Raw genomic sequence first — 26,006 nt, forward strand, 5'->3', positions numbered from 1 at the left:
ATAATAGTTCGTTCAAGGCCATAGACAATTGACCTTTGCCATGGTCAACTCTGATAACAGTAACAGGATAACTAGGTCACGAATGTTATGGGATTATTCCGATATACAGACGTAACACGTTTTACCACACACGTTTATGCATAGCAGTGCTCATGAAACTGTAGCAGTGGCCGAAAAATCAATACAACTCACCGCGACATTGCCCAAAATCAGCGCGTAAAAAGAAAGCCCTTTGGTCTTGTAAAATGTATGTTTAGATGAAAGATTAACCCTGTAACGATCGAGTAGTAGGTTTGTTCAGGTTTACCTACGAAGAGGCAGGCATTGGCGTTGTTGTTGAATCGCCGTTACGTGATCTAGCAGTTTGCACAAGACAGTGTGAAACCTTGAAACCCTTATTTCGAACTCCGGTCGACACGAATGTGTTTATTTTGCTCATTTTTTTCATTCGTAATCACGTTGGCTATCCAGCCAGAGTTCTGAAGGTAGCAAGCGATGATCAGTATTGCACTGAGACCTTGAACTTGTCCATATCTATGACTGCCTGGTAAGGAAGATATCCTTGGTTCGATGAAAGCCGAATGTATATTGAGAGATTGTACTTTCCAATTCGCTGCCTCAGTCCTGAGGTTGTGCAGCAGTTTGGATGCTCTATGAAGTCCGGGGTCCAGAATAAGAGTCCAGGGTAAGATGAAGGCAAAGTTCCCGTGCCATGAAGGCACATTTAGGGCATGTGGGGATAGGACCCAAAACATTTTCTAGACCTCTGCCATTTTGAGGTGGTGATCAGCACCACGTTCCGGCCGCTTTTACCCTCCCCCAGGTACCCATTGATTTGAGACTAGGTGAGCCCCAGAGCCGCTTTATGCGCGAACAAGGCTGGAAAAATGCCGACCTTATATCACCCACCCCGGGAATCGAACCCGGCTCATATGTGGCACACTCACAAACTGACATCCCCGGGCGACTGTTCACCCCCTTACCACCTTCCTCTTGGGGGGTGGGGGGACAGAAAAACTGGATAAATTAATGATCTTTTTACCAATGTTGGAGTTTTGGAAGATGTATTCATGGGGATTAAATACAACGGCCCCCAGAAAATATTCCCACCCCTTCTGCCTCCCTACTCATTTTCCCCTTGCGTCATTTCTGCCCATGAATGGACGCCCATATCCAGGCCGGGAATCGAACCCAGAACCTAGTGCTACATCCTCGGCCATCGAGATGACAATGAAAAGATAGCAAAATATAGTACTTGGTACTATATATTCTTTGAAAATATGAGGTCATCTTTCGCCCCTTCAGAAAACTTCTCGGCACGGCACCGATTTGTTTTCATTTACCGCATTTACGCGTGTTCTTCAGGCGAGAGTGCAAACCTACAGATTCCTGTGCTTAAGTGATGCTGTTGACGCACGCTAGGTGGCAGCAGCGTACTAAGACCGTGCTATGAAGCCTTACCTATCGGGTGAAGTTGTTTATTCCCGGGTTTATTTGTAGAAATTCGAGCGCGAATCTGTTTGAGTTTTCCTCGCAGTGGCTTTTGCAGTCCGTCCTTGATCTAGTTAAGAGTGGTGGCTAAATTAGCCAAGTCTAGGGCAACTGCGCACCCAATCTATCGTGGTTTTACAGGCTCCAAGCCACACTTTTTTTCTCATAGTATGTGTGGGTTTCTTGAAAGCGATTTACGAGCCAGATTTCTAGTTCCTGATTTAAGCCACCTGTTAGTCATACAAATAAACGTTGCGTTTGTGGTACTTCATTAATTGTCAATCAGGGTTACTATTCTTGTAATTATTCACACGCCACTTAACACTTTTCAACATTCTTCTCAAAGGGCTAATTTATGAACATTTTGGCGTTTTGAGCTGAGATGGCCATTTGACTTCAGCCTCCGAGCTCCATCTCTGCCTCACACGGCCTCAGCCTCCGAGCTCCATCTCTGCCTCACACGGCCTCAGCCTCCGAGCTCCATCTCTGCCTCACACGGCCTCAGCCTCCGAGCTCCATCTCTGCCTCACACGGCCTCAGCCTCCGAGCTCCATCTCTGCCTCACACGGCCTCAGCCTCCGAGCTCCATCTCGGCCTCACACGGCCTCAGCCTCCGAGCTCCATCTCGGCCTCAACATCCGACCTCCAACTCGGCCTCGCAAAGTTCCTGGAGGCTGAGGCATGAGGCCCGGCCTCCGGAGGCTGGACATCTCTGGTTTTTAGTTATTGGGAAGCATGGTGTATAATACATAAATTTGTTCCATGTGCACAATACATTTTCCGGATTATTTAAAGGGCTGCGTTCCCCCGCTAAAAACGCCTCAGATTCTAGGGTGAGGGCGGAAGTTACCGCCCTTCTGCCCCACTTCTTTCTTGTGTCAGGCACACTGCGAATTGGGAATTAAGATGGGGAGGGGCGTACTCGCATTTAGTATACACCTAAATACTGTACAAAGCATGTCTCTTTGGGCTAAAAAGAGCATGTATCTACTATTTTCATTTGTTGGGGGTGAGGCGGCAGACTCGTTGACCAGAGGGGCGTCCCCCTTCTGGCATAATAATTGTGAGCCCACCAAAGAGCGCCATCTTTGGGGCCCACAATGGGTCTCCATAGTAAAGAAATAAAGCGTTTGTAACTTGTGATGAGTTTCGTGCCCAGGATTTTCGAAAGGGAGGAGTTACGTACAATTTTTTTGGTAGTCAGCCCTCATTTTGCCGTCTTTCCTGCCTTTAACGTTCCTTTTTTTTTTTTTTTTTTTTTTAGGAATAATGGGCCAAAGAGGGATTATAACCCTCATCAATTCCCCCCTGGGGCACAAGTATCAAGGTTAGCTCAGATTTTTTTCTGTGTTGTCATACTTAAACATGACGTTCATTATAATATATTGAAATCTAATGTTATTTTTAGATGATCGTTAGTAAAACTAAAAACAGCCTTTTGCAGTTCATGCGTGAAATTTATTCTAAGTTATTTCTTATCGAGAATAAAAAAAAACAACACCTAAAGCAGCTTATTCAAATAACGGTAACAGTAACAGAGTTACTTTTTTTTTTTATCATTCCCGTCCTGCAAAGGCTGCAAAAGATAAGGTGTTCGGTCCAGTTAGAACGAGTAGCAGCTGTTGGCATTTGTTACAGATGAATGCATTTTGCATGCAACCTTTATTGAAAACTTGTTACGAAAAGCATCTTAACATGTCTATCTTTTTACCTACTATAGATTTAATAGTACGTTTTGAGAGAGTACTTCTCTTTAGTGCAGTTGGAATGCAAGAAAAAGTGGAAGAATATTTCACTTCTGGCGGAGAACGTGCCCTTTGGGGGCGGATACTATTAATTCCGAACCTAAATCGCCCCAGACTCAAAGATTTTAAGCTCTCGTTTGTCTGTAATGGCGTCTTCAAAATGGCGGTCATGACCAAGATTCTATTCCTGTTCATTCCAGTTATTTGTCATTCATGACATCTTATTTCCACCAAATTTGCAACTTATAACTGTATTATGATAATAAGAAACTAAAAAGGCCCACTTTATCAAATAATATTAGATATGGCGACCAATAGGGCCGCGAAAAGTCTAAAAATAACATTTTCAGCTCTGTGATCATGTTTAAGATCAAAGCTTATGTTTTGGAGGTTCCAGAACTCAACGGTGGCATCAAAAGTAGTGTCAGACTAATCCCACGAAATAATATTAGTTCAATTTTTTTATAATCTGTATATATATACAGGGTGTTTCAAAAGTCTGACACCATAGGACAAACTGCGTTATTAGTGCAGATGGCGAAAAATGGAAAGAGGGGAAAGTTGTTGGAGATATGAGGTTTTAAATCTAATGTGCTTGAATTTTCAACGTAGCATGCACCGTGGAGGCTGTACGCTGGTACGAGCCTCAGTGAGAACTAACATTCCCTTGTTGACACATTCATCGTTCTTAAAGGGGAGCATTTACGTTATTGTAACACCGTAATGTACTCCGTAAATTGAGAATGATGGTGCAAAATTAGAGGAAAAGTAAGAAGTGTGTGTACAGACACACACACACACACATGCACAAGCATACAACTACAAAACCTGTTTTTGTGGCTAATGTTTTCTGAAATAGAGGATGTTCATTAGGGTACAGTGATATGAACATAGGATAAAATTTCGAAACGAAAGGAGCCTTAATTTTTTCCCTTCTAATCAGAGTAGGTGGAAAAAAGATGTCATGAAAGATAAATAACTGTAATGAACAGGAATAGCATCTTGGTCATGACCGCCATTTTGAAGACGCCATTACAGACAAACTAGGGCTTAAAAACTTGTGGTCTGGGGCGATTTAGGTTTGGGAATTAATGTAGTATCTGCCCCCCAAAGGGCACGGTTTCCGCCGGAAGTGAAATATTTTCCGGTGTTCCGATCCCACTACTTGTATTCTGGTAAAAAAAACTTTTTGCCGATGGTGGGGATCGAACCTATGACAGACCTGTGATTTTTACTGCACTAGCCAATTCTGGTGTCCATTTATGTGTTGTTCCGTGTGCATTATTTTTGTGTGCAGTGTGGTATTTTAAACATTTCCAGAGACTTTTTTATAAATAATCAGGATATTACATAAATTATATGTATTATCCCCTGAAGAACCGAAAGTTTGAGATCAAAGAGGGACTTTCCCCTCATCCTATTTCAAATACCATTGTGTGTCTGTAACCCGCCCCCAAGATGCTCGAAACAAAATACATGTACAATGAACATGGTTAGTGAGCGAGGGATGGCTGAAAACAGAAGCAAAGGAACTTCTCCCTTTCTTTGAAACAACTTAAGTTTAATTTTTGTAGGGATGGACTGATATGAAATTTTGGATGATACCGATAAAGTACTGATATAAAATTTACTGATACCAATAACCAATATTCTACCGATCCGATATAAGATTCCAAATGGTCCTTGAAGAACCTGAATGGTTCATTGACCTCCTTAATAAATGTGTGTTTCAAGGTGACTGCAATGCAAGGAAGTTGCATATTTAGAAATTTACTTTTTTTAAAAGTAGTGCATGGATATTATCCATAAAAATTATAATAAAATGGCAGAATTTTGCACCAAATTATAAGATATTTATAGATATATCAGATCGGTAAAATAATCAGTAATTTTACCGATGCACCTATATGATACTGATATATTACCAAATTAATCCGTCCCATCCCTATTTAGTTGCAAATATCTCCTAATAAAAGATTAGACTCGGCAGAATACTGCTATGCATAGATTATACAGAAATTATACAAGTTCTCATGTTTTCTCATCAGATGCTGCTGGTAAACGGATTGAAGTCAAGAACCCAGTTGTGGAATTGGATGGAGATGAGATGACAAGGATAATATGGGAGAAGATCAAGGAGCAATTGATATTTCCCTATTTGAAGGTTAGTATCTGCACAACTACTACCAATTTGCACACTTAAGAACTTTGTGTAAACAGTGAGAAATATGTGACTTGGTTACTTTTCACTTTGTGCTCATTCCTTTATCTTTTGCTTGAGGGTGAAAAACCTATTTATCTCTTATTAGCAGGCCTCTGTGGCAGAGTGGTTAGCATGGTGTGCTACGAAGCCAGGGGTCCAGGATTTGAATCCCGGCCTGGACATGGGTGTTCTTTATGAGTGCCCCTTCATCAATTTCATCATATCATTACACAATGTCATTTTTGCAATTAGCCAAAAGTGACTGAAATGTGAAGTAAAATAAACCAATCAGTCGGTGAGTAGAAAGTCTGCTTTTCAATATGTTGCAAATTGCAATATTCCTATAGAATACGTCAACAAAATTGCTTACTTCCATTGTGTCTATGGGGCACAAATGCTGTGGAAGAAATTCGAGCGTGAATCTGTTTGAGTTTTCCTTGCTGCCTTTCGAAAGGGAGAGGTGGAGTGTTACATACACTTTTTTTTTTTGTCCTAATTTTGCCATATTTTCCTGCCTTTGACGTTTTTTCTTTCTGCCTTCCCCTCAGATTCAATCACTGGTTTACATATGGTTTATGTATGTTATGGAAACGGTAATTTCCCTGCAGAATGAACTCATAATTGTATCACTGTACATACATGTTACATAACCTATTTTGTGCTTTTTTTTTAAAAAAAACAAAAAAGCTCGTACAATTACATTGACAGTTACAATTAAAATGAGCACATACCTTGTTACAATAGGTGTTGGAAATGTTGTCCTCCTACATCCACACTTTACGGCATCTTTTTAGGAAATTTCCACTAACACCTGTTAAGACTAAGACCCAGTTTCCCTAAATTTGTCTGTTTTTTCCAAACACACTATCTGTGTGGAACGGGAACATCTGGAAATTGTGCTGCAAAATGTCTTCTAACTTCCCTACAAGAATTTGTAATGATGTAAGAGTTGTACATTAAAGAATGTTTTAAATTGTACATATAGCGTGGCATTATTAGACTGCAGAAAAACTAAAGTAATACGTAAACTAAAACTAAACAACCTAAAACACTTGTTAACACCTTCACAAACACGTGCAAACTCGACAGCAGCTACCTGGATACTGATGCATCTAGTGCCAGGTTCAGTGCACAGCTGTGAGTGTAAATGCCGGCAGATGCACTAACACTGCCCGGTGTGCTAGCTGCTGCTCCACAGACAACTCAACCATGAAAAGCACTGTAGCTTCGAAATGAGACTTCAATGAGCAAAACATTAAGAACAGTTATTTCCCTTGAAGTATAGAGCTATTTAAGTTTTGTTAGTATTATAAGATGATACCGCGTATGTGTGTAATTTGCAGTATTCTATATTGAATTTTTTCTCCTTCCCAACAAAATAGCTGGATTGTCTGTATTATGATCTGGGACTGCCACACAGAGACCAGACGGATGACCAAGTGACATATGACTCGGCGTATGCTATTCAGAAACACAAAATTGGAATCAAGTGTGCCACCATTACGCCAGATGAAGCCAGAGTGGAAGGTGAGAACAGTTATAACATTAGAATACATGGCAGATAGAGTCCAGTAACCAACTGAATACTAAGTTTAATATTAAACTTTACTACTGAGTTTAAATAATGTAATTATGTATTTATTTGTAAATGTGGATCATAAACCCATAATCAAGTGTGTGCACAAAGGATGGTAGGTCAAAAACCATAAAAATAGAATAGCCACATTCTTCACGAAAAAAACAAAAAAAAACCAGGTCAGTTTGGTTTATATTTTCCTTCAATAATATCACTCAGTTTTCAAAGCAGCAGATGTAAAACAACCTAAACCTACTATTGAAAGAAGGAAAATTTGTTTACACAAGAAATCAAACAAAGTAATAATGAGTTTAAAAATGTTATAAACAATTTGTATTTCATATTCTGAGAGTATAATGTAATAAAACTAAATGCCATGCTCAACAGCTCTCTAAGGGGCCAAGGCCCACCAGAGCGACTTTTTCCATTGGGTGATGCGTGGTCAGCGCATCTAGTCCAATCGCCACTGTTTTCTGGCTTTTGAAACCTGAGCTCACTACTTTTTCTTGTAAAGTTGCTCCCCTATTGTCCTGACAATGCTGGATCAACGCCAACATTTTAGGGCTCCCACCGGGAATTAATTGAACCTGGGACCACTCACACCAAAGGCGAGAGCACTAACCATTTGCCTACGCGGGAGCCATGCAAAATGTAATAGCCTAGATGAATTTATGCATTCAGTTGCATTCTTGTAAAGCATTAAATAAAATGGAAGTATTCTACAGTCCATCTTAATTGTGCACTAAAAACAGTTGACCCTGTGATTTGTTATATTTATCAGATGCATGGATTAATTGCAATAGTAATCCGTTTGATATTACATGAACGAAAAATCCAAAATCTAAGAAAGATTGATTGAAGTGGGTTTTCACTACAATAATTGCCTTTTGCCTTATCTGTACATTATTTTTTTTTTAAAATTAAACTGAAAACCCTTTCTACCACAGCATTTGTGCCCCATAGACACATCGGAAGAAAGCAATTTTGTTGATGTTTTCCATAGGAATATTGCAATTTTTAAAATTTTTGTGTATTTTAATTCCATTTTATGAAAGTACCTTTTCAATGTCCCTCATTTCATGTGCTACTCACAATGATAAAATCAGATTATTTACAAAAATACTACAGATTTTGACTTTGCATTAAAAACCAGGACAATTAAGTACCACCAAGTCAAATGAACCAGTGCTGTGTGCATTCATTTTTTTTCTCTACTGAAAGATAGATCCTACTCAATGGTATAGTATTGTGAATGTTGGTAATGTTGACACCTTGTAATCCAGAGGTTCCAGGTTCGATACGCAGTGGAGGTAGTGTGTGATGCATAAATATTGGCAAGCGAATTGTCCATAACCAGGTTTATTCTCATTTTACGTAATGAGAGCTTCAAGTATTGAAGTAAAATGCAAAACAAGCTGCTGAGAACTTCTGCACCATCATACATAAAAATCACTTCCTTAGAAACACGCAGAAAGTAAGATAAAATTTTATGAAAATAGTCATGAACATTTTGTCGAGCAATACTTGTGCATTCCACTGTACATAGTGGCTCAGGCCCCATTTTAAACTGTAGGTCCAGTCACGATTAGCTCATCGGTGCATAAAGTGGACTTAAAACTCTACTGAAACATATGTAGTAAAAGCCATATTAATTAATGAGTGGTTTCTAAAGTAGTCTAGAAACTCAATATTAAGTAATAAATAACAAATTGGTACAATTGTTACTTTTAATTTAAAGTATTAGGATTTGATAATTGAACTTTACAGGATTGCATATAATTAGTAACCCCTAAGTTTCTTTATTTTGAATTGAAATTTTGATTTTCAGAGTTCAAACTGAAGAAGATGTGGCCCAGTCCAAATGGAACAATCAGAAACATCCTGGGGGGGACAGTCTTCCGAGAGCCCATCATTTGCAAAACTATTCCTAGGTTAGTTCCTGGTTGGACCCGGGGAATAATAATTGGAAGGCATGCTCATGGAGATCAGTACAAAGCCACTGACTTTGTTTGTCACAGTCCTGGAAAGGTGAGAGTACGTACGTATGTGTGCACATACACACAAAGATATATTGTGTTTATTGATACACACCAACAGATATATTGTTTATTGTGCAGCTAGGACAACTGCTGTCTTGTTGTCATGTGACTAGTATTCACATAATTTCTCCATAACTATATTATTACTGTTTCAGTCCTGTTTTTATTTTCTCATTTATGTATTTATGACTGACATACTTGAGTTATACAGTGTGTTCGAAAAGTCCCCACACTCAGTTTGAGAATTTTTTTGCTCATAATTTATTGAACTTGTCAACGTAATGAATACATACATTTGTTAACTAAATATTGAAATACACAAAAAATAATTTGTAAGCTAAGTGTAAGAAATACTGCAATCTCTGAGGTCGGTAAGACACTGACAAGGCTCAAACCACTTTCCGCAAGTTGAACTACACAGAAAGAATATTGAAATTGAATTTGAAACAATCATCCATTGCGGTTTTACCTGGTGCCGGATCATCGGGAAATAGACTTCTCCATTTCTCCACACATATTTCATATGACATACTCAAAATATGCTTCCAACGTAGTGATTTGCTATGTGCACTGAGACTAGGAGCAACGTGGCAACAGAACGCAACTGACACGTTTCCGGCATCTCAGTGGGCAATAACCTTTAAGATAACGTGCAGATTGCACCATTTGATTTCAATAGAAGTTCTGTTGCCGCGTTTCTCCATGTCTCAGTGGGTGATGTGCTTAAAAGGCATTGTTAACAAACTGTGATTGTACGTCTCACACTGAGGACTGTAACAGTGGCACTGCTGTAAATATAACATAAACTCGTTCTTCAAAGTCATAGCAATCCCTACTGGCAGGCTTGCCAACTCATCCAGATAAATGCCTTAGTAGCTTTTTTTTTTTTTTTTTAAGTTTGAGTGCGGAGACTTTTTGAATGCACTGTACATGCAATACGAGTATTGTGTGTTTGCCAAATAGTTTTATTTTTAATAAAAAATATTTGAGTTTTCAGGGAGCTTGGCTTTCAAATGTGTAGATGTGTACTGGGTGGCCACAATTAAAATTGCCCTTCTCTGAGAGTGCTGGGGCCCTTTGAAGTAATGGATTGCGCTGAAACTTGGTATAGAGGCTATGGAGACCATGTAGAAGCAAATGCTGACGAAAAAAAGTTCAAATTTTCACCATCAGGTTGAAATGTAGCGCTGAAATAACAACCAGTGATTTGAGTTTGTTGGTACAAACAACAAATGTTTGTTGGTACAAACAACAAATGTTTGTTGTTTGTAGCCTCTATACCAAGTTTCATCGCAATCTTTTGGTTTCAAACGGGATCCACAGGGCTCTTGATGAGTAGGGCAACTTTAATTGTGGTTGCCCAGAACCAAAAAAAACTTTGAGAACTGTCATAGAAAAATGACATGGGCTTTCACTGAAAGTGAAATGTTTCACGTCCCACCTCCAACAAACAGTTGGAAGAATTAAAAAGGATATTTTTTCTTGCAAAAACTACTTCAGCAAGTCACTATAGTTCCTACCATCAACAGAAGTTTATAGAAGAATTCTAAGAAATAGTACTGCAACATTTTTTGTAATCGTGTGAAGTCATGTTAAAAATCTTGTGATAGTTCATAATAAAAAATATACACATTACCAAGAAATCTTTAAAATTAAATTTAGCATCAAGGCTACATAACCCGGTACTTGAATTAACGCCACAAAGGACCACACTTCAATTTTGTTTTAAGTAAAATAAATAAATAAAAATAGAAAAAAAACCAATGTTTTTCCAAGGATTGTTGAATCTTTGTCACCATTACTTACCACAGGGTGAGGAAAACTCTTTTCGCCTATCCTAGTGTGTTACGTATTTGCACTTTAATTGTAATACACAAACCCTAGTTTTTTAGTATTGCATAATACAATTTAAAATTATTTTATGGTGAGCTATCAAACTCTTACAGCATATTAACTTTGTATGATTGTAGAGTCATTACATTACTACAAATTAGAATTTTTCTATTCACTTTGGTTTAGTTTGGTGACCTTACAGACTTGTCCAACTCCTCTCAAAAATGAACGCTACTGTGGATTAGAGATGGTCACAAATTCTGGATAATGGATAATCCAGATGATTCAGATATCTGGATAGTACAGATTTGATGATGGATTTCTAGAAATCTGTACAGTGAGATACGAGCATGATGAATAAAATAATATGTGAATAGCCCGTAAAATGGATAAACAATAAAACTGTCCAGATAATGCACACATTTGGATATCTGATTATTCAGATATCAGAATATCCAATATCTGGATATTTTAAATCTCGACAGAAAATTATCCGATATCCGGAAAAAAACAAGTGTCCAGATTTGGTCATCCCTACTGTGGATAGGCATAAAGAAAGTCCTGTCTGATACAGATTAATGCAAAGCATAAAATCAGATTTGCAAGGCATATATACACATATAGTGGAATCTTAGTTTTACATTTTTCAGGGAACTAAGATGAAAAGCTTAAAATGTGGGAAAATTTCTGTTAACGGTTGAATGTGTAGTACAGGAGAAGGTAACATTCAGGATCCACTATGTATAATATGAAGGATTTAAATGTAACAGCAAAATTCTGAAACTTTGCTTTGGTATCAATTTTGGTATGTTGTACAACAGAAAACGGTAAGTGTCAGTAGCAAAAGGGAATTTCCTCTTCATGTTTGTATGCATATAGGATAAAAATATTATTTTTCATGGGATTTTGTCATAGAAATGAAGCCTCAATGTGTTCATGATGTCCTCTATGCAAACCTTGCATTTTACAGAGTCATCCCTGTAGAATTTTTTTTTAAAAAATTGGAAATAACTTCTTGATCCAACACATTATAAGTAGTCAAATTTGTGATGCTATCTTAGTGCTTGTGCATTGGTTTGGAAGAAGGACCGAGGGTCAACCTCTGGTTGAACTTTTCAATAAGGGCTTCCACACAGAGAACAATGATTATTCTCTATCTCGGGGAAACTCTGGAGCAAGGCCCTGCATAACTGTAGAGAAGGGGAGAAAGTGAGTGGACGGAGCAAAGCAGTACATGCTGCTGACCGACAGTTGCTCCTCCCCCCACCAATCTCAATCCCTCGCAAATGATCATTGGTCAAACCCTCTCAAGTCACTACTTGCACAGAGATTTGCTTTCGTTCGTTTGCCCCAGATATTCCAGGGACTGAGTATAGTGCTCTTGTCTTCTCTGTACCATCCTGCAAGCCTTTAGTTGTAATTCATGTAGTAATAATGACCTGTGTTAGATTTTTAAAAACTAATATAATTGTAATTGCTTCTGTATTTTGCAGGTTGAATTGGTGTACACGCCAGATGGTGGTGAAAGGCAGAGGCTAGAAGTGTTCACATTCGTAAATGGAGGAGGAGTGGTAATGGGCATGTACAACACGGATGAGTCCATAAAGGCTTTTGCACATTCCAGTTTCCAAGTGAGGATATAATCTCTCTTTAAGTTTCATATTTGATTTGTTCTTATTTATCTGGGTAAGAATTATCAGTTACTTTCTTTAAGGGCATGAGGGAGGGTTTCCACGAGGCCTTCCCCTCTGTGGCAGCAGCGAGCACTATTGCCAACTTAGCTCTTTTGGAGCCAGGTCCGGATCTTTCATGCACTTGTTTGGCTGTGAACAGGCTCTGGACCACATAGACAAAGTTTTGCCATAATTATACATTTTGCACATGGTATTGTTATATCAGCTGCATTGCCCCACTCCCTCTTACCTCCTCAGCTAAAGGTGATATTTAGGTGGGTTTTTTCACATCAGATTTGGCAACACTGCTGCAGAGAGGAGTTGTCCACCAGAGAAGTAAAGTACGCTTATGGGAGCATTATTTTTATTTGTTCTATTGGGAATATCAAACATCCAGTGGCATAGAAAAGTACACGAATGGAAAAAGGGTACGTTGAAAAGGGTTTTGTTAGTTGGAAAAGTCGAAACTCCCATTTGATTAGTCATAAGTTGAAGTTCATCATATTATTTACTCATCGTATCTTGCTTAATGATCAACTTTAAAAAATGCTTCCACTTGCAACATGGGGAGAAATTGATCTGTCATACTGTTCAGTTTTTTTTTAGTAGCAGTGACCAGTCTCACGATATTGAAATAAACGTACAACTAGTGCGAAACTGTCAGTCCTTCCCTTAAGTTTGGATTGTGGCTGATGTATATGGTTGCTATCCAAGGAATGGAAAAGTATTGATTGGAAATCACAGACCAATATGAAGCGATACTTCTTCAAAGTTGATGAATCATATTTTTCAGGGTTCTCAAAAATATTGCGCAACATTTTTGCTGAATCTATCCTGTAAATTATGCAAAATAATTTTAATTTAATTTTGCACTGACATTTTGTGGCCAAAGTGAATTTTTTGATTTAGCGACAGCTATTTTTAATATTCCAATCTTGCTTATGTAAATCTTCCAGCAATTAGCAAAATTGTTATATTGATGTGGTATAATTGCAGTGAAAAGCTTACATGTCATTTGTCAACTTTCTGATGTACTCTAAATTGTTGTAATGTTCATGTATCTGTTTCAATGTAAATGTATGAGAATTGGTATGGGACATCAGTTCAAAGAGTCAGTTCTGCTTTGGATGCCTTTTCAAAGTTCAGTGGCAAAATTTATTCCCTGAAAACACTTGTTATGCATGTTTTTGGGTTACTGCAAATTTTGTTGTTTTGTACTTTGAAACAAACCTAAAAGTAACATACTAGCTTCCAAGTCAATTACCAGTTCTGAATTAAATGTAACAATATTCAAAATTAGTTAAATTCTTCAAAATATTTGAAAAATCTGGTGTGGAAGTTGCAGGAATATCTCAATAATTTTCTATCTAAAACTTGGTGAATTTATTGTACATGATATTCCATGGTCCCATGTTATTGTTATAGGAAGTAACACAGCTAATACTGTGACTAAAAAGAATTCTAAATTAATAAGTCACAAAACACAAAATGAGAAAGGAAACATTGCTTATCTAATGCACATTACACATCTAAAGGTAGATGTGTTGCCGTTGTTGGCAAGCATTTATGCTTTCTGTTCTGTCTGTAAAGATTTGATAGCTTCCCAATCTATCTTTTCAGCTACAGGCCTTTGTTGAAGGCCTACTGTATTTTCAAGCCTTGAAAATTATTTTTTTTACCCTAAAAGAAAGGAGGAATTTTCATATTGCAACCATGTGTGTGCCCCTGTGTACTTTGTTTGCACTTGCATGCTTGGAGGAAAATAGTATCATACAGAAATAAATTAAGTTTTTTTTACTGCAAATTAATACTTTGCAGAAATGGAAAGTGAAAACTCCAAATTCTACATACACAGGAAGCATTAACATGTTTATATTTCATGCCACATGTCTTGAAAATCATAAAAAACCGCAGTCACAATGTGTACCTTTTCCCCCATTCATCCAAATTGTTTTGATAGTTTTGCAATAGTTCCAAATCGTATCATTCTTTGCAGGCCAACAGTGTTGAAAAATATTTTGAGTTTCTTTCTCTGTACAACAGGTGGCTCTGAAGAAAAAGTGGCCTCTCTACATGTCAACAAAGAACACAATATTGAAGAGATATGATGGGCGTTTCAAAGACATTTTTGAAGAAATATATGAAAAGTAAGTAACTGCAGGAGATACCAGTCAGTTAGCAGTAGCTGGAAATACAATTATATGTGCATGCATGGCAGTGATCTATTAATAGTTTTTTTTATCCATAAAATATCAAAATATTATCAAGGGCTAATTATTGGATTTTACTCTTGATTTCATGTTAAATATCTTAATTTGTAAACGTTGCACACATCTCTCTTTTCATAATTACCAACATGCAGTGTAAAATAAACTTGTTGAAGTCTCAACTTTTGTAGTTACATCTGTATCGTCACTGTTAGTCCATATTAAAAAATAATGTACAGAGCAGGATAATCAATTGATTATAGGAAATTGAGTAATTTTTTTTAGTCATATATGGAACATTCGTAGGTTATATGAAGTGTTTTATACTATTGGTTATTGGAAATTTTCAAAGAAAATATGACCATTATGCAGATTACTTTTATATAGTACTGTTACTTTCTTAAAACATTGACAAATTCAGTGTTCTTATTTTATTTATAAAACTAACTGGACGAGTGGGTCTACATAATGTTTATCCTCCTCATCAGGCATTCCATTGTATGAGGGTCATTCGGGAAGTATAGAATGTTTTGCCATAGAAAAATATTTATTGATAATATTACAGTAACAGAATATACAAGTTTTGCCACACACTTTTACCTAGTTCTCCACATAGCCACCTTTGACATTGAAGAACTTGTCATACCTTGACACCAGCTTAACCCCTCCTCATACCATATTGCCATCTGGAGATTCAACCAGTCCATCACAGCATGCTGTAGTTGATCATCACCTGAAAGTGTTTACCAGCAAGGTGTTCCTTCATCTTCAGAATAAAGGTAAAAGTGAGAATCTACGTCTATTTTCTTGAATGAAGTGGTACGTACACCTTTTGTTTCAGTGCATCCATGATGACAGAGGTCCATCCTCATCGCTCAGCATCATGAACATCTGTTTGACCATTTTTAGGTATTGCACACTTGCCGCTTTCATAATACCTTACCCATACATTGCAAAAAGTCTCCAATGCATAACACTGGGTCTAACGATTTCCTACTGTAAAAAACTAATCACGCCACACACTTACCATTCGGCAGGATTCACAGTCAGCATGTTCATTGTTACAGCTTGTTACACTCACCATGTGAACCAGCTGGCAGCACCAATTGCACCAGGCAACTACCTACACCACACTGAACACAGTGAACGAATGACTGTGGCAAATATTCTTTACTCTCTGAATGACCTACGTGTATTACATGCATTGTACTGAAGCATCGCTTGCCTCCTTCATAAGAACCTCGCTTTGCCCCTGCATTGTTCAATAATTGGAATATTTCCATCAAGTTAGTAAAGATCAGAATTAGACACCAAAAGTAGCAACCTGACATAACCAGTTGGGCAGCATTTTGGGACAAGTAACAGCTAATTTTGAACATCTGAAACAAGTAATTTCAAATGTGAAATTTATCTTAATTTTTTGTTCTGTAAATTGAATCTTCCTTTTTTCCTTAAAGCAGTTCACAGTATTCATTTTCCATATTCTTTTTCAGAGAGTACAAGAAGGACTTTGAAGATGCAGGCATCTGGTACGAACATCGCCTGATTGACGACATGGTGGCTCAAGCACTTAAGTCCAATGGAGGTTTTATATGGGCTTGCAAGAATTATGACGGTGATGTCCAGTCAGACATAGTTGCTCAGGGTTTTGGTAAGTTTTCTGCGAATAGTTGTTTCATGTTTTATAGAACTTATCGATGAATAGTAAAATAATGTTATTGCAATATGCAGGTATTAAAATAGCCTGTACACACTTGAAAAAGTTGTTAAATGGAAACACATTCTTAATGCACAACACGAAAAATAAGTGAGAATTTTTACAATTTGTTGTTCTACCCTTATCAGCATGCACGTTATATCAGTACGTTCATAATAGATTTTCTCCTGGAATAGCTTACTGACACACAAGGGATTAATATTAACTTCGTGGAAAGTTAGTGAAATTTTAAGGCTTAACAAGAGATCAAACTTAGGTCTGCAGCATTCCATGCAAATGGCCTATCACTGAAATATCAAACCACACTAAATTCTAGTAGTTGCATATGCTGGTTTAAGTCATGTCCAGCATCTGATTTTTGTAATTGAATGCAGTAGGACTGAACAGATACCATTTCAAAGTGATACCAGTGCCAAAACTCTCAGACTCAGTGATGCCTATACTTAAATTTTGTGGTAGGTAGATAAGTTAAAGTAAAGTTCACTGTACACGTTGCATTTTCCCTTCAGGCATATATAGGTGGATGTGCAGGTAGGGCCCCACACAATCCCGTATTTGGCCATTTGTAGGTGATGTGATCAGCACCACACACTGGCTGCCTTCATCCCTCAGTGTAGCCCATTCCCCCCAAGGCTTGATTAGGGATGGCCATAAAATCCAGATAACTGATATCTGAATTAAGTCTTGAAGTTTTCCTGGCAACGAATGATGAAAAGATTCTCTCGGGCTATGGACCAGGTGAATTGTGGAAAAGATTCCAAGCTTTCGGGAGCTAACGTCATCCCTGAAGATGGAGTTATGTTAGCTCTCAAAAGTTTGGAAACTTTTCCACAACTCACCTGGTCGATAGCCCGAGAGAATCTTTTCATCGGATATCGGAATATCTGGATAATCCAAATATGCGGAAAGTACAGATTTGATTAAGGATTTGTAGAAACTCCATTCAGTGAAGTATGAATATGACAAAAAAAAAATATGTGGATAACCCATCAAATGGATAAACGATAAAACTGTCCACTTAATGCACGCATTTGGATATTCACACATTTAGAATAATCCAAATATCTTGATATTCCAGATGATTTGGATAATCCGGATATAGGATATGCAGATTTGGCCATCCCTAATTCTGATGTAATTCTTGAATATTTTATAGCAAATCTCTCGGTAAATTGATGAATGTAATTGGAATGGAATACTTACACACTAATATTAATCAATATTTTGAACAAATTTTAATTACAATTTTGAAGCATCAGTATTGGTGTGAATCTATCAGCATGAGTATCTGTTGAAGTGGTATCAGCTCCTCCCTATTTAAAACATTATCATCTCTTATCAGAAGTTCAAAAGAGAACATTGTAACTAACGTTTAAAAAATGTACTTTTTATTTTAGGATCGCTAGGTCTAATGACATCAGTACTCATGTGTCCAGATGGGCACACCATAGAATCAGAAGCTGCCCATGGTACAGTGACTAGACATTACAGGTGAGTTACATTAGTTTAGTATATAGATTAGTAGCACTAGGCCACTTCGAACCAGTTAAGTACATTTAGAATTCTTCCTACAACAACAGACTCTTCATGTGAATGCTTTGCATTGTTTAGATATTCATTGAGGTTTCAGGCAACGTATGTCAGTGCAGCTACATGGGTTGAAGATTTAATAGTGGCAATACTGCTGTACATACGCCATGAAACGGAACCAATGCTTCTTGCTTATACCACAAGTTAGTTTGATACGTAACCTACCACCCAGTAAATATACTCTTCCTTCCAACATTAGGCGCATGTTGGAGTTGGGGGTCTAAACTCACTAACGTGAAAGTTCTGATGATTCTCGCTGTACCTCCAGGATATACAGTCAGTGCGCAGTATTACTGTTTATTTTTGGAACATGACCTGCATTGCAAAAGAAGAGGAGACACTTTCTACTGAGTCCTCCCTATCATTTTGTAGGACAATGCTCGTGTGCATGTAGGGCAACCTGTGGCTGATTTGTTAGCTTGATGGGGCCGGCACGTGCTCTACCATCCCCAATACTCCCCGGACTTATTTGATCCCTAAGATGAAGGGCATTCGCTTCCAAACTGTTCCAGAGATTCTTCAGGTCATAGACTGCTCCCGAACGATCAACAGAACAGGCGCTGCTACAGGTATACTACGACTTCCACATCACTGTCAACGGTTGCACACAATGCTGGTGACTACATCAAAGGGCTATGAAAATTTCACAGAAGTATCTCTTTTGTATAATTTGTAAACAAATAGTTGCCACTATTAAATCTTCAACCCACATAAATACTGTTGTGCTAACTGGTTAAGAGAAATGGAAAATAATAAACAATTAACATTGTACATCATGCTATATTAGAAATACAGGAATGAGGTGTAAGGGGTGAGCCTTTCTCGAGACACCCAAATGTCAAGGTCACTTCCATATAGTGACCCTGGGCTGCATTTTGCAGACTAATGAGGCTCTGGCATCTTGACCCATGGCCAGTATAATCATCTATGGAACTCTGTTGTGAACTCTGTTGTGTGTTGTCCTTATGTGTTTGTCTCTTCATCTGTCATCTCTTTCATCTTATCAATCACCGTTCGTCATCTTCACTATTAGCCAATATTGGCAGAGAAGCGAAGTAAAATAAATAAACTAATCCATTCATTCAGGCACAAATACAGGGAACGTATCCATTCTACTATTTGAGAAAAGGTCCTATGCAGTTCAGTATATTTGATCTTTTTGACACGTACTGCATATAATAATACTTTGACATGCACAACCACCTGCTGATTGCTAGATTTTGCCTTCAAAGTACCTAAGAAACTTGAGTTGCAATTAGACAAAAAAAATTGAAAGGTTTTGGTGGCAGTTTTTTTTTATACTCACTGTCTCGCTCTCCAGAGGTTCTGGGTTCAAGTTACAGTCAAGCCAAAATCATGGTTTGCTTGCTTATTTATTTATTTATTTAGAGAACAGACTTATTTGACACTAACCAATGTATGTACTAAATGTTTCAATCTTGTTTTAAGAGAATGCATATTGACTCTACAGGGTGTATCATAAGTAGAGGCACATATTTTTGGTAAATAAAAAAGCAAAATTTCGGTATAAAAACAGTCAATTTCGGGTTCAAAAGCGGTAAATAAAATAAAATATCGGTGTTATAGCGGTGAAAAATTGGATCAAAAGTGGTATATAAAAAGACATTTTGGTTTTAAAATTGTGAATATAATCCTAAAATTTGATTTAAAAACTACACTTATTCCACAGAATTAACATTTCACTTCTAATAGCCCATTTATGTAGTTATCCGAGTATTAAGTTTATTTCTGTGTAAAGGAGTCAATTTTTGTTTCTCCAATATTAACAGCAGAATTAATCAATTTTCCGGGAATTGCATAACTCTCAGGATAATTCAGGCCTCAGAAGGTGCCACGTCGGTGAATAAACCCTAAATTTCGTGTTTAAGAGTTAATTTAGCTTTTTGCAGTTCATTTCGCATTATTTCGTGACAAAACATGGTCACAAAATGCATCTCACACCTTTCAAAAATATAAAAAATTAACACTACAATGTGTTTTTTCAAATTTTGGTTTTTCGTCAAAAACGAAATATGCATGCCCCTAATCATAAGTGATATTGCAAACTGACATGGTTGAAAGTACACGATAATAGAAGCAAAAGAGTCTCATTAAACATGGGTCTGCAAACGAGACATTTTAGAGATACTTGTGAATGTGTGGTTACAAGCTGCCGCTGACGTCATTGATTGTAAACATCGTCCTAGTTGGTAAAATGCTAATAATATAGTAAGAAAAGTAATTGGAGATCTCATTGCTTTTATTGAACATTCTACTTACTTTAACAAACGGTAGTATGTTACATGTAATATTAATTACTTTACACTCATACCTGTTAAAGGAGGTGTTCAAAGTGTCGTCCTTGCATCTGAATACAATATTGTACGCAATTCTGCATTGAGTTTCGAATTCTTTCGAACACCCCCGGTTCATTTCGGAATTGGTCACAAGCATGTACAATTCTTTGTACTGATTGTATCCATCCTGTTTGATTACAAACGCCACCTCTCGGAAATGTTCTGTTTTGGCTCAGTCGGTAACACGTCTGACTACCATGCTAAAGGTCCTGGGTTCGATCTCCGGCCGGTTCAAATCCGGGAACTTTTCTAACGATGGAAGTGGCCCCGGCACCCACCCAGCGTCGAATAACATTGGTACCTGGGGGAAAAGGCGGTCAGGGGTGTGATGCTGATCACATCACCCCCACTCACGACCGGATCAAGAAAGTGTGGGGCATCACCCCCACACCCCCTATACGCCTTCATGGTGTGGTGCTATGCACAGGGGAGCACTTTTTGTAAACAAAGAGCAAACCTCGGAATGTGCAAGGAGTAAAGCACTCGATGTTTACAAAATGCAATCAGTGACACCTTTTAACCACACATTCACACACATTATTAGCATTTTACCAACTAGGACGATGTTTACAAACAATGAAGTCAGTGGCAGCTTGTAATCACACATTTGCAATTATCTCAAATGGCTCGTTTGCAGACTCATGTTTACTGAGACACTTTTGCTTCTATTATCGTGTACTTTCACCTGTGCCAGTTTGCACTATTACTTATGATACACCCTGTATTCATCGATTCATAAAGTAACACATGAAAATGAGTTCCATCATATGTAGATTTTCATTGTAGCCCAGTTGCATATTACATGGTCAAGACCTTATATCCGGCTAGGGCTGATTCATTAGTGTCTCAATATGAGTATTTACTAATTGGTAGAGGCACATACTTTTGGTAAATAAAAAAGCAAAATTTCGGTACAAAAAGTCAATTTCAGGTTCAAAATCGGTAAATAAAATAAAATTTTCGCTGTTATAGTGGTGAAAAAGTGGTATATAAAATGACATTTTGGTCATAAAATTGTAAATATTATTCTAAATTTGATTTAAAAACTGCACTTACTACACACAATAAACATATTCCTTCTAATAACACATTTATGTCGTACCAGAATATTAAGTTTATTTGTGTATAAAGAGGTCCATTTATGCTTCTCAAAAATTTGCATCAGAATTAATCAATTGTCCGTGAATTGCATAACTCACAGGATAATTCTGACCCCAGAAAGTGTCGTGGCGATAAATAAATGGTAAATTTTGTGTTTGTCTCTCTTTTGCATTTTGCAGTTCATTTCGCATTATTTCGTGACAAAACAGGGTAGGAAAATACACCTCACAACTATCAGAAACCTGAAAAATTAACATTACAATGTGTTATTTCACATTTTGTGTTTTCGTCAAAAACAAAATATGCATGCCTCTACTAATTGGTAATGGATATTCATTTCTCATAGCTTGTCAATGTGTTGCAAGTTGCTGGAGATTACATATACGTATGCATATTTATTTCTTTGTTTATTTATTTTCAGACTTCACCAGAAGGGCGAGCCAACTTCTACCAATCCTATTGCCTCAATATTTGCATGGACTCGAGGTTTGGATCACAGGGCAAAGTTAGATTCTAATCCAGAACTCTCTAGGTGAGCTTTTGGGGTTGAGGGTCAGGTTGGCAATTTACATCAGCATATACTAGTAAGGGCACTGATATATCCCTAAGATGGTGGAATATTAAGGCAGCCTTCAGACCAAAGCGACAAGCCACGCACCTCGCATGTCACTTGGGAACAAGCCAATCAATGGCAACGTTTCACACTAGCGGCATGACAGGCTGCACAAGCCTGCGTTTGATTTGTGAAATCCTCAAGCGATGCATGTCGCATGTTACTTTGGTGTGAAATCTCTGCAAGAGTTAATGCAATGAAATACCTCTTGAACCTCTTGAATTATTTATTAACCTTTAAACATTGAAATGGCACAAATGGGATAATTTCATACTAAGACACTTTTACAAACGAGACATTATGCCCCTATCTACAGGGTGATTCAGTAAAAAGAGTGAAAACAGGAAATAGGTATTGCAGCACTGAACAATTTGCCTTTAAAAAATAAGCTGGATATTTAGACATTTCAGCCTGTAATTTTGCACTAAATTACAGGCTATTTATAGATATATTGGTTCAGGAAAAATATTGCTAATTTAACCAATAATCAGATATAGATATCTCCTGGAACTGATGGAGAGCCAATTAATTGGTCCCATCCCTACATTGTATAATCCCCTTTTTACTCTTGACACACACACATGTGTACGTACAAGGTCTGTCAATAAAGTAATGAGACTAGCAACACTGCACCCCATCAGACAATACTGTGGGCTCACCTGTCAAGGGAAGGCTAGATCAACATCTCATTGACCGTTGGTACAAGTTGTAAGTTCCTAATACCAATAGGTTATTGTGGTTTCTTGTGAAATGACAGGTGACGAGTTGAATTTGAACCAAACCACGGTCCATCAGATTTTAACAGGAATTGGGCATTGCAAACACTTGGATGCTTCACCATGACAATGCCCCTTGTCACATGACGATCTCTGCAAATGAATTTTCTGCTAAAAAGTGCATTCTGTCGTTCCTCAGCCCCCTATTTACCTGACATGAGTCCTTGTGGCTTTTTGCTGTTTTCAAATTGACGATTCACCTAAAACAGCACCATTTTGGGACAGTGGGTAACATTGATAAAGCTGTAACTGATCATCTAAAGCAGATTCCAGTTACAGACTTCCAGCGCTGCTACGAAGAGTGTGATCAATATTTCTGGCGGTGTGTGGCCTCCCAAGGGAACCATTTTGGAGGAGATAAAGTTTATTTGTAGTTTGAACCTATATACAGAGACATGTTGAAACAGTTTCCTTACTTTATTGACACACCTTGTATATGTTGAAACATTGAGTGATTAAATTGACAGCAACCACAAAAAGTACCGGGTGTCCCACAAGTCTTTCCCTGATTACAAACTTTATTCATATCCACTATATGCAAGGTACAGATGTGAAAGTGGTGCCAAAATGTTGGAAAACTAACCAAGTTTTTTTGTTGCAGGTTTGAGTAACGTGGCTGTAGTGTTGCAGGCAGTATCAGTGCTCAGAAAACCGGAAATGTTCACAAATCAGGAATAAGCTCAGCATGTCCTCTGGTATCACGAGACCCGGTCACCAAAAACAGTGCGGAGGAACTTTCAAATGTACAGAATTCTTTCGTCTAGAATATCTGCCATCAATAAGTTGGTATTTAAAAAATGGAATTTATCTTCATTCCCAAGTCCTGTCAAGTCCAAGAAACATTGTATGGAAAGATGCCACCCGATGTCAAGCGCATTAATTCCGGATTCCTTGGCACTGACACTGCTACACTACAGCCACATTACTGAAACCTGCAACAAATAAACTTGGTTAGTTTTCCAACATTTTGGCACCACTTTCACATCTCGACATTGCATATAGTGGATATGAATAAAGTTTATAATCAGGGAAAGACTTCTGGGACACTCGGTATATCCTTACTTTAGTGCTCAATGAAGAAGGGCATATTGTTACAAATTGAAATTTGTGTAGAATTGTTTATGCATGGATATTAATAATATGCAATTTTGCAGGTTCACACATCTTTTAGAGCAGGCTTGCGTTGACACTGTTGACTCAGGAAAGATGACAAAAGACCTTGCTGGCTGCATTCACGGGCTGAAGAATATTAAGGAAGGAATGTACTTGCACACTTTGGACTTCCTGCAAGCCATAAGTGAAGAGTTGGACAGAAAGCTATCTCAGAAATAAAGTTCCCTGGGTCCGAAGACAGCCTCCCTCAAAAGTGATTGCCATTAACATTGGATACGTTACATGTATCGGATATCCTGTCAGTTTGCCAGCTCTTTTGACTTTTCTATAATATAAATGTATATTGGAAGAATTTTTCCTAACTTCCCTATCAGAAGCAAACCTTTTCAGGGTTTTGCTAAATATCAAGACACATCCTGTGATATTTCATGCAGCAGAAATTGCTTGTACAGTCATATGCTTCTGGATACAACCGTTGTGCTCAAAATAGAGTGGATTTGATTTTAAGTGATATTATACGTGTAAGAAAAATAATATTTTTAAAACTTTTATACATATTTGCATGTATGGATGGATACTCCTGTACAGTGTTCAGAGATCATATTTGTGTGTGCACATAACCATTTGGAAATACATTCTTGTTATTCCATTTCAAGTTTTCAAATGCTAGAATCTGATTATTGATACAACTAAATTATAGTAATCAAAGAATTGTATTTCATGCTGCTACATGTTAACACCTGTCGCAATGCCATAATCTTTCTGAAGTTTTCTAATTTTTAGTCAGAAAAGTAAATGTTTATTAGAAGGACATCATTGCAAATAAACAAGGTTGAAACGTACATGAAAATTTGATCCTTGTTTCAAGTGCAGAAATATCTTGCTTACATGCCTGATGTTCTCTGATGGTTCAAGGTAGATTTGAAAATTAGCAAAACTCGAAGAACTGTGTATATTGTTGACAGTTGTCATTTACATTACAACTAAATTCCTTTTCTTTGTTAAAACTTTGTTATTAATGCCATTACTCCCTAACAAATAACTTTAAAACCATGTATGTGAATTATACAGTACTATTATGGAGTTCCTACATATTAATAAAGTACAAGTATTTGGCTTTACAATTAATATTTCAACATAGAAAAATACAACTTATTCTTACATTAGTATAAAAAAAGCTCATTACTGCAATGAATATGCAATGCTTTCTCTTGGAAAATTTATAATAGTGACAGCACATGTTGTTTTGAAATTTCCAGTTTCAAGAATTACACATCGAATATAAGGTAATGGCTGTGTATTGCTATGATCTTGAAGTTTGTGATACTTTTGTGCATAATACCTGTAATTTATTTTTACTGGAATTGTATTTATTAAGCTAATTCTTCCTTTGTACATCTGTATTGTAGTGTTGAAGTTCAACACCACTATTAATCATTTACATAGGATATTACAGTCGTAATGCTTGACATTAAAGATTCATGCATAATGACTTCATCTTGTAGATATTAAGTTATTATATACATTCAAATCTATTTTATATGACAGTTGATAACTTAATGCAGGGAAGCATGTCCAAGAAATGAATGATAAATAAAGGAATTGAAGCATTTTTGTTACTTATAATTTGCTCTTACCTTTTTAACACACTTCTTCATTATGACAGGCACTGATAACGCTGGAATTGAGTTCTAGTTTTAAGTCCACTTTAATGTACAGAAAGGCTAATCTGAACTGGATCTGCAGTCTCCTGCCTCTCCACTCATTTTCTTTCTAGGCAGAGGGTATTTTTTTTTTTAAAAAAAAAGTTACTAATAGTGATGTAAGTCACTCTTCCCACCCCAGCAATCTAGACTGACTCCACTAATATACAAGAAAATCTTGGCAATTGAAGTGAAAGCCCGATTATTATTCTTTGATTTTACATTTTCTCCCATTATAAAGTGCCTTCATTTCATTCTTATGCCAGTCG

The 26,006-nt window shown here is 37.4% G+C and overlaps 1 protein-coding gene across 1 annotated transcript in view; it reads left to right on the forward strand.

Annotated features, from left to right (window-relative positions):
- Positions 1–25,646, forward strand: part of LOC145993862 (isocitrate dehydrogenase [NADP], mitochondrial-like) — a 67,138-nt gene extending 41,492 nt beyond the window's left edge. The window contains exons 2-10 of the mRNA XM_083129724.1: positions 5,285–5,400; positions 6,822–6,966; positions 8,844–9,043; positions 12,381–12,518; positions 14,604–14,707; positions 16,261–16,418; positions 17,882–17,975; positions 21,954–22,064; positions 24,076–25,646. Coding sequence (XP_082985850.1) covers positions 5,285–5,400; positions 6,822–6,966; positions 8,844–9,043; positions 12,381–12,518; positions 14,604–14,707; positions 16,261–16,418; positions 17,882–17,975; positions 21,954–22,064; positions 24,076–24,253 — 1,244 coding nt within the window. The 3' untranslated portion in view covers positions 24,254–25,646. The remainder of the gene's footprint in view (positions 1–5,284; positions 5,401–6,821; positions 6,967–8,843; positions 9,044–12,380; positions 12,519–14,603; positions 14,708–16,260; positions 16,419–17,881; positions 17,976–21,953; positions 22,065–24,075) is intronic.
- The last annotated feature ends 360 nt before the right edge of the window (positions 25,647–26,006 follow it).

Source organism: Lepisma saccharinum, chromosome 10 (genome assembly GCF_977018435.1).
Source record: "Lepisma saccharinum chromosome 10, izLepSacc3.1, whole genome shotgun sequence".
Classification (NCBI taxonomy): domain Eukaryota; kingdom Metazoa; phylum Arthropoda; class Insecta; order Zygentoma; family Lepismatidae; genus Lepisma; species Lepisma saccharinum.